The 10154-nt window shown below is 36.7% G+C and overlaps 1 protein-coding gene across 1 annotated transcript in view; it reads right to left on the bottom strand.

Moving 5' to 3' along the window:
- Positions 1 to 2254: 2254 nt before the first annotated feature.
- The window catches only part of LOC106044877 (carnitine O-palmitoyltransferase 1, liver isoform), a 57548-nt gene continuing 49648 nt past the window's right edge, over positions 2255 to 10154 (bottom strand). The window contains exons 20-24 of the mRNA XM_048058718.2: positions 8431 to 8516; positions 6963 to 7065; positions 5790 to 5927; positions 3377 to 3552; positions 2255 to 2654 (exon numbers count right to left, since the gene is read on the bottom strand). Coding sequence (XP_047914675.2) covers positions 2498 to 2654; positions 3377 to 3552; positions 5790 to 5927; positions 6963 to 7065; positions 8431 to 8516 — 660 coding nt within the window. The 3' untranslated portion in view covers positions 2255 to 2497. The remainder of the gene's footprint in view (positions 2655 to 3376; positions 3553 to 5789; positions 5928 to 6962; positions 7066 to 8430; positions 8517 to 10154) is intronic.

The following is a 10154-nucleotide window of genomic DNA, read 5'->3' as shown; positions in this document are numbered from 1 at the left end:
ACTTGTTGGGCAACAAGTAGGACCATAGGCTAATTTTGTTACAGACACAGGAGCTCGTCTGCTCTTCTTGATGAGGTACCATGCACGTTGTTGGTGCGGTTTGTAGGCACACAGGGCTGGATCTTCAAACACAGTCCCTTCCTGCTGATGAGTCATGTCTGTGTTTGGTTTAGAAGGGCCCACAGAACATCCACGTTACATTTCCCAAACTTGCCAGCAACTTCTTGTACATTTCACACATAAATCAAGAGATTCAAAACAGTACTGTGCCACAGAAAGAGTCAGAGATTGAGGGCACCAGCAATATCAAATGTCTTTGAACTGGCAGAACATTAAAAAAAAAAAAAGACCTACATTACATAAGAAACAAAACAAATTCCCCTGAATTTCCTGTCTCATGTGGATGAAAATTCTTTCATGTTCCCAAAGTGATTAATTCAGGCCTGCACAGTTAAACATTTTAATACCTCTGAGAAAGTGAATACAGTCTGCCTGCTTCTTGCCTCAACATCTGTTCATGTTCAGTACTGAGGGGTTCTAAGAATGAAATAGCAAGAAGAAATATTTTTCTGGATGCCATAGTTGAGTAGCAGAAGCCGTAAGTATGAGATTCATGCAAAGCAAATATAATCTACTGGCTCTGCTTTCAGAAGTCCCTTGAATATGCGAATGTACAGATACCTAAGCTCTTATACAACATACATAATATACTGTCTCCAGGAAATATGTTTTAATTATGCAATTCTTTCCATAAATTTATGAGGTTCTGTTTTTAAATTGTTCATATTCCTGGCCCACACTATATCCAGAAGAGTATTCTAACCCTTTCTCCTTGAATGGTTAGGAGAATTTATCTTCCATTCTAAATTTATGTGATTTGTACTGACATCTTTTATCTTAAACAGCTTCTATTCCTCTTTGATATTTATACCTTGGATTTATTTATAAAGAGGCATCGTATCTCCTCTCTGCCTTCATTTGCCTAGAGTAAAGCAGAAAATCTCCTTTGTTTGTTTCTAAAGATAGATATTCCACACACACACATTGATCCCAGTTCTCAGAACTGCACCTGTTCCAAATTACGTTTTATCTTTCTTGAGCACAGATGACCAGAACTGTACTTGGTACTCCAAATGAAAATTTAACAGCATTTTATAAAATGACACAAATGTTTTTCTGTGTCTACTAAAATTTTCCAATATTCCCCACAAAAATAAAGGTTATTATTATTTTTTAAACAGCATGCATTCTTACCTACTATTCTGGCAAGAATTTTTTTATGAATCAACATGACATGGAGAATATCTTTATTCTTTTCAGCACAAAAGTCAGAAATATTCAAGTAAATATTATTAACCTAGCATAAATACATCTAAAACCAAACAGCATTATTTTTTATATATTCTGTCAAATCATTTAGATAACAATACGGCAGCAAATAGCTTACTCCTGCTGGAGAAAATAAAATTGAACAACAGTGAGAATGAGAAGCAGAAAACATATCACAGAGAAGATATGAAAATTTTACACATTTTAGTTTTTATACATACTGAGTGTGTAGCATTTTAGATTTTAAACATACCAAAAATAAATAAAAAAAAACAAAAGTTATTCCAAACTTTTAGGGAAACTGGATTGCAAATCTAGGTTTCAGCAAATTTTAATTCTATATAAAAGATTCATAAAATCTTTTCATAAGATTTCATAATCTTAAAAGATTCATAAAAGATTTTTCTGTCACATACTCTTGTACTTTAAGATAGGAGAAAAAAGGATGTCAAATTCTTACTTTCTATTAGACAGGCTCTATGTCTACTAAAGCTACTGTTGGAAAAAAGTTAGGGGGAGGGAGTACGAGATGAGTGGGGAGGAGGGAGGGTGGCACTAAGAAAAGGATGCCGGTATTGTTTTAGATGTTTTTTTCCGACAATGAATACCAAACCAATTGACAATGTTGCTCTCTTTTCCAAAAATAGTACATCAGCTGACAGGAGAAATAAGTTGCCAAACCAGAGAAGATCCAAAGCTAAACACAGCAGATTTACCTACTACCACTGGAAATTAAATTGCTTCACCATTCACATAATAACCAAAATAAGATAGGAAATTTTTACTCAGTTTTTACTGGATGTCTACTCACAAACATCCAAAGTCATTTTAAGTTAAACTTACTTTTAATTAGAGTCTGGGTAAAGACTGGGCCAATTCTTCAGAAAATCATATGTACAGAGAAAATCTTTTTTAGTAGAAAATGTAGTAAGCTTTCTTTTGTATTAAGTTACTTGAAAAAATGCTGGATATTACATGGATTTCACTTACACCAGCATAATCCAGAAAGAATTCATGAGAAGTCAATGAAATTAGTAGTCCTATGAAAGATCAAGGTAAGACCATTAAGGAGCAGAATTGTGGAGGCTGACAATATATCCATATTAATACTCATTGGCTTTATAATACATGGAAAATTATTGAAAACCTTCAGTCTTGCAGATTTTAATTATGCATGTAAAATCTGGGATAAACACCTCCCAAATTCCTCCATGATCATGCGTTCACCTAGATAGTCAGAGTATCCTCGTTTTTCTGCCTCTTCAGCTTGCACCAGGAGACAAGTACATGTTGCTTTCACTTCTTCCCAAGATAGACATCTCAGCCTGACAGAGAAAAAATAAGCTAGTATAAAATATATTCATTTTAAATACAGAAAATAATTTAAAACACAAACTGCAAACTTCTTAACTAAGGTACTAACAGTAAATTCAGCCTACTGCTGGCAAAGAAAACAGCACCGAGTCCCTTAAGGATTCCCAAAATGGCACCTTACTACCCCTTCCTTTGAATAAACTCTTGAAACTACCAGTTGTTAACATTGTATTCTGCTACATTATTAACATTATTCTTTCTGTTATGCAATTCAAATAAAGGCATAATTTGGCATCATCTACCCAATCTATACATTATCTACAGCAGAAATTATTCAAACATTTTCAAAATAATTATTGTCTGAACACCACAAACATAATAACAACAATTTTCTTACTACTTCTTTGGGAAAGGTTTTGTTAGAAATGAACGGACTGGAGTGGATTATGAAGAGAATTAATTATGTGATCAACACAAAACTAACTTCTGTTTTTAAAGCAGAACTAATACATAAGTCCTTGAAGTCTCCATACTACGTTCCTCAGGGATAGGAATAGCCTCCCCTTTAGATATTTATTTAATTAAGAGGGAAAAAGCTATGCGAAGGTAATTCCTTTTATATAAGCCACCTGTCATTTTAGTCATTATTTCTTAGGTAAATATGATACTGGTTACATGAGAGATTACTGAAGATAGACCAATGGGTTATGCATTACTATTTCCAACTATTCACCTGTCTTTCTCCAATTTTGGTAATATTTCCAATGCTGATGTTAAAACTGGGTTATTTCCTTCATTACTTCCTATGTCCATGTAGTTTAGCGCTGTCAGCTCTGTTTTTTTATCTGGACTTTCTTCATAATTTTTGCAACCAATGCATTTACAAATAGAGGAACACATAATTTTAGCCTGGCAAATACAGAATATTTGTATAAAAATTATATAAAACTTAAATTAAACATACAACCGAAGAACCACTAGACCTATATCACCAGGGACTTATTCTAGATATACTGGTTTATATTCCCAGAGTGAGACTGTCAGTATCAATTTGAGGAAGCAAATCAGTTCCCTCCAAGGATTCTCTGTGGAGAATAGTGATAATCCCTTGCTCTGTACACAGACAAATCACAGACTGCTCCCCTCAGTTTGTGGACTGAGCAATGAAACTCCCTGGATTGGCAGAATACATTGCCTGCATTCATGATATTATGAAGAGTCTTCCAAGCCTGGTGGGGCCTAAAGACTACCACCCATTCCTACTCTTTCATGTAGGATCAAATGAGGCTGCAACAAAGAGACTCCAAAATATCAAAAGGCACTTTATGCCCCTCAGAAAAATGTTAAAGGGATCAGGAGTGCAAGTAGTGTTCTCCTCCATCTTCCCATTTGGAGGCTGGGACCCAAGAAGAAGGAGATGAACAGACCAAGTGAACAATGGCTGCATGGCTGGTGCCATGCTCAAGGTTTTGAGTTCTATGATCTCAGACATACTTTTAAGAGACAGGGCAATGCTGACACAGGATGGTGTGCACCTAGCCAAGTGGGGCAAGAGTGTTCTGGGCAGCAAGCTGGCTGGCCTTATTTAAAGGCCTTTAAATTAAATGTGGCAGGGGAAGGGGATATACTTCTGAGTGATGGAAGCAAACCTGGGAGCATTGTCGCTTTAGGAAACAGCAGGGAAATACTGTGAGCTGTCCCAAAGCAATTAGGAAAGGTTCATCTGAAAAGGTGATGCGACCGACAGCCCAGCTGAAGTGCCTCTACACAAATGTACACAGCATGAGAAATACGCAAGAGGAGTTGGAAACAATGGTGCAAGTAGACAAATATGACCTGCTTGCTATCATGGAAATCTGGTGGGATGGATCACATAACTGGAACACTGGAATAGAGGGCTACAAGCTCTTCAGAAGAGATAGGCAGGAAAGGAGGAACAGGGATGTTTCCCTGTATGTTAGGGAATGGATTGATTGCAAAGAGATGCCTCTGAGAAACAGCCATGGGCAAGTTGAGAGCTTGTGGATAAAAGTTAAGGACCAAACCAATAAAGGACAGCTTGCAGTTGGGGTCTACTACAGGCCCTGTGATCAAGGGGATCCTCTTAACGAGGCCTTCCTGCTTCAGCTACAAGAAGCATCACACTCACACATTCTCATTCTGATGGGGAACTTCAACCACCCAGATGTCTACTGGAAAAGCTACACAGCAGGCTGTAAGCAGTCCAGGAGACTCCTGGAGTGCATTGAGGATAATTTCCTGGTCCAGGTGTTAGACAAACCAACCAGAGGAGAGGCGTTACTGGACCCGGTGCTCACCAATGCAGAGGAACTCATTAAAAAGGTGAAGATTGGAGGCAGTCTGAGCTGCAGTGAACATGCCCTGGTTGAGTTCATGATCTCAAGGAATACAGGCCTGGCAAAGAGCAAAGTCAGGACCCTGAACTTCCAAAGAGTGAACTTCCAGCTATTTAAAGACCTAGTGGATGAGGTCTCCTGGAACACTGTCCTTAGGGACAAAGGAGCTGAACAGAGATGGCAACTCTTGAAGGGTGTTTTCCTTAGAGCACAAGAACTCTCCATCCCCCTGCGTAAGAAAGTGAGAAGGGAGGGCAAAAAATCGGGATGGCTGAACAAAGACCTGCTGGTCAAACTGAGGCACAAGAAGGAAATGCACAGGAAGTGGAAGTAGGAACATGTGGCCTGAGAAGAGGACAGGGATGCTGTCCGGACGTGCAGGGAAGGGATCAGGAAAGCCAAAGCACAAATGGAACTGAGCTTGGCAAGGGATAGAAAAAAAAATAACAAGAAGGGATTCTATAGGTATTTCAGCCAGAAAAGAAAGGCCAAGGAGGGTGTATCCCCACTGATAAATTAGAAGATCTTTAAGATCCAACCCAAGCCATTCTATGATTCTATGAAAACCATTCCTCACTTCTGGAGCAAGGCATCGGCTGAGAGCTCATGATACTAAACGTTTTAACTTCAGCTAGATTCAGTTCTTTGAAGTCAAAGACATGACAAGAATGAGACTGTGACCCCTATGTTCAAAAAATATTATGATTAACAATTCAAAGAAAGAACTAGTTACAAAATAAAATCAATGTTAAAGTAATAATCAACAACAGGAAAATTCACCTGACTCACCTCAAAGCACTCACAATAATTCTTGAGACATCCTGAACGCCTGCAATTGCATCCTTTGTTATGGTGGGGTTTAACTTCTCCCAGTTTTGTTTGCCCAATCTTTGGTAGGAAGGCTTCTGGGTTTCTATCGAGACAAACCTGAAACAAAAAGTGTTTATGTCCACTTTATGTCCAATATTTATGGATGGCACAGAAGCTAATATGCTTTTTTCAGGGACAGACAAGATCTCGTATGCTCTACCAGGATGCCATCTGCAGCAGTGAAAGACAGACATCGACAGACATCAACAACCCCATCAGTACAACTACTGAAGAGCATTTGATTTGAAAATCAGTTGTTGCACATTGATCCCAAAAACTGCTGTAGCTTCCACTGGTCGAATGTAGCAAAGTAATAAATCTAATTAGATCAAATTCTTGTACAATCCAGAGATGATCTGAGTGACACAAACGGGTTCTGGAGAGTAGCATGCAAGAATAACAAAGCCATTAATATATCCTTATTTTAAAGTATCAGCAGTAGAATAAGACCTTTCATTTTCACTCTAAACTTTACAAAACATAACAGACATATATACGTCTAAAGTAGATTAAATTATTACCCAGATTGTGCAGTTTGAAACACACACAAAAATCAGCCCCCATAGTACTCTATCTTTCATTAATAAATCAGAGTTTCCAAATGTAGAAGCAAACTACTTCTCAGGAGTGCAGGGTTCAGTGCTGCTGTGATAAGCATGACCTTTGCATTGCTGATGAATCAACCAGAAAGACTGGCACAGAAAATTGCAGAAGATCTGTCAATGAGAATAATAATTTGGATAATGATAATTTGTTTTCCTTTAAATACTTCTAATTTGGGGACACAATAAATTTTCCTTCAAGTGAAAACATTTCTGAAATTAAATTTGGGGTTCCATACTTCCTTCCAAGAATGAAAATTATCATTCAGTTATCTGAATGGTTTTAATCCAAAGTATCAGAAGTTCTATAAAAGGAAATTAAATACGTATATTTATTTATTTATTTACGTAAGAAAAATATAGAGTGCTAGTTAATATAAAAATAACATTTCAAGGACTTTTACTAGAGAAAAAACAATACTGCTGTATTTTTCATACATATTTTTCACAAAGATGATACCGGTCTGATTTGTTTGTTTTTTTTTTTTACCTTAATGGCTTTAAATCGTTCAGTTTCATGAAGTGGATTGTTGTAACAATTATTGCAGTTGCAATTGCAGCAAAAATCACCATTGGCAAAGCAATCACAATATCTGTGATTAACATGTAAGACAAAATAAGAAATGAAAAGATTAACTGCTTTTAAATGTTATTCTACTTCGAGCCAGAATTTATGGTTTCTATTCATGAAAAATGTCCCCTTCCTCTGTCATTTAATCATACCCAAACCTGTACAAAAAACTTCTCTCTCTCATTCAATTTTACATTTTGTAAAACATGCCCACTCCACAAATGAATCAAATTGTAATCATTATGTGCACAGCTCCATGCATCTTACGTGCATAATATTTATGCATGTAAATGTAATAATACTGTGTACATAACATTTATGCATATATTCTTATATATAGCAGTAAGATAGATACTTCACTATACAGAATTTACATTCTATAAATTATTTTCTGGATACACACTGATCAGTACCTTCTAGCTTCTTTTTGTATTTTCCATATTTTTTATTATATTCAGTCATCCAAAACTCTGCACTAAATTCTGAGCTTGTGTGAACGTTAGTTTACATAAATTATTGATCTTTCTAACTCAGGATCAGAGGAGTAATTTTTGAGACCTATGGACTGTTCAGTGGAATACATTTATTGTATGTTTATCCTTTCATATATACACTGCTACTAGCATTTATTAAATGTTGATAAACTATTACTTACAATTTAAGACACTGAGATTTTGTGCAGTTACATGGTTTCTTAGACTTTGTAAACCCTGAATGAGAAGGTAGCCTACACAGGTTGAAAAAGGAAAAAAAATAGAAAAAAATATACAAATACAGCTACTATGAAATTTAGTCTATACATTTAAAACAATAAAACCTTTTTCTTTTTTCCCTCAGCACTATTGGAGCTACTTAACGAATGTAGAGTCACAGAGCGGGTGACAAAAAGAGAAGACTAAATAACCTGTAATCTCCTGCTACCCGCCAGCTGTCACTACCTGGGGCAAATCAGCCCCCAGTCACAGAATCCAGTGATGGCTGAGCAACTGCAAAGTGTTCTCACCTCTCACCTTGGGGTTGCATCTGCCTTGTATTTAACAATGATCTCCAATTAAATATTATTAAAAGAATTCCATTAGTGCTCGAAATATAGGCAAAGCACATTATTTACATTTGGAAACATATTCACTAATTCAGAAAATTAACTGTTTTTCAGACACATGGACACCACAATTGCATTGATCCTAAGAAACCCTGGAACCATGCTAGACAGCCTTGACCACCAGCAACAGGCTTCATGACCACCAAGATATATACAGAAAGCATTTGTACAGAACTGCATTTGTGTTACAAGAGAGAAGCAGCCATGTAACACAAAGATGTCTAGGAGTCATTTCCAGTATAAAATTCAGAAGTCATCATGGACTAAATGTTTCACTCATCTTACCCAGCTGAAGGCACATTCACTTGCAGGTTTGATTCTGGCTGGAATGTGGCAGTGCTAGCTACCGATTGTAAGGATCCATGTTCAAACTGTTCAAGATAAAATGCATATAACTAGTTTATGTTAAGTTTTAAAAAAGACTCCCATGAGTTAGAAGAGATAAAGTAACACTGAGAAAATGCTCCAAGGATGCTTTGTTTGCCATGAATAGTGATAAAACTCATAGAAATACAAAGCCATTAAAATTGCATGCATTTCCTCTGTGAAACTGCTCAGTATGTCAGGATCCCCATTTCCCCTAGCGCGAAGTACCAAGAACAGCTTTCAGTGCTGCAGTATTAGCTTACTGTTTTCAACATACTGATAATTCTAGGTTCAGAAGCTTTTATTTCCAGTAGTCAACTGAAACTGGCTAGTGACTTGATAATTTACATTATGTTAATCTACCATATGACATCTAATTGGTTGAAGACTAAGCAAATTTTTAAAAAAGAATTAGATCACAGGCCAACAAAACAGACTGCAGATCTGTTGTCTCTTCAGATATACGATTAATAACAGCCTGGTTATGGAGAGAGAAGGGAAGAACAAATAGGATTATGCTGTTAATACACGTAAAATGAGGGGCTGTGAGTAACTGTAAATCATGGTTATTTTAATTGGTGATTAATCTAGCTGACCATAAGGAAGAGGAAAATTAATATATTTAAAGCAAGAGAAGAAATTTAGGGAACAAGAGAGTGAGTATAAAATTAAAGAGAAAAGAATAGCTGTCCTGCCTATATCACTATGCCAGAATGTTTAGGCACAAATATGCTGATATACTACTTCTAGTGCTGAAAAACTCTATAGTTGATTGTTCCCTCTGGCCCTTGGGTTTTCAATTCCCTCCTTTATGACAGTGATTGCTATTCACAACCCATCTGCTGTGCTTGTACTGACATCACATATTCATTTCACATAAATCAGAAGTTAACAGGTAAAAATTTGCAGTGATTTTTGCTAACAGCTCTGTTGGAAGTAACACACTAGAAATCAAACATCTGCAAAGATTTCTGGTCTTCTGTTCAGTTTTCATTTTTAAAAATAAATTGAAATACTTTTCTACCACTTACTCCGTCAGCAAAAAAGAAACGTGAAAGAATTATGATTTAATCAGATGTAATGACTACTAAATCCTAATCAAGAGGAGAGTGTAAAGAATTCTACTGGAAGAAAACAGTCCCCTTCTTCTGTAAAAGCCAATATGCCTTCCTACCCCCTCCCCCCAAAAGAGTTGCATAACAGTTCTGAGAAATAATATGATCTATTTAAATACAAAATTCAAGTTCTGAAAACTGGAATACATTTATTTTTTCTCAGGGAAAACTATATATTTAATTTTGGTATTATTTCCAGAAAATTCTGAATCTGGGACAAGAGGCAACGAGCACAAACTGAAACACAGGGAAGTTCCATCTGAACACAAGAAAACACTTCTTTACTGTGAGGACAACAGAACACTGGAACAGATTGCCCAGAGAGGCTGTGAGTCTCCTTCTTTGGAGATATTCAAAACCTGCCTGGATGCCATCCTGCTCCGCGTGCTGTGGGTCACCCTGCTTGGCATGAGGGCTGGAGTGGATGATCTCCAGAAGCTTCCAACCTCAACCATTCTGCTATTCCATGATTCTGTGATACCTTTATATACAGAAATTGTATTGGATGCAGAACTAATCTGTCCAGAC

Source organism: Anser cygnoides, chromosome 5, assembly GCF_040182565.1.
Source record: "Anser cygnoides isolate HZ-2024a breed goose chromosome 5, Taihu_goose_T2T_genome, whole genome shotgun sequence".
Classification (NCBI taxonomy): Eukaryota; Metazoa; Chordata; class Aves; order Anseriformes; family Anatidae; genus Anser; species Anser cygnoides.
Note: the sequence above shows the minus strand (reverse complement) of the source record. Positions and strands in the feature narration are given on the sequence as shown.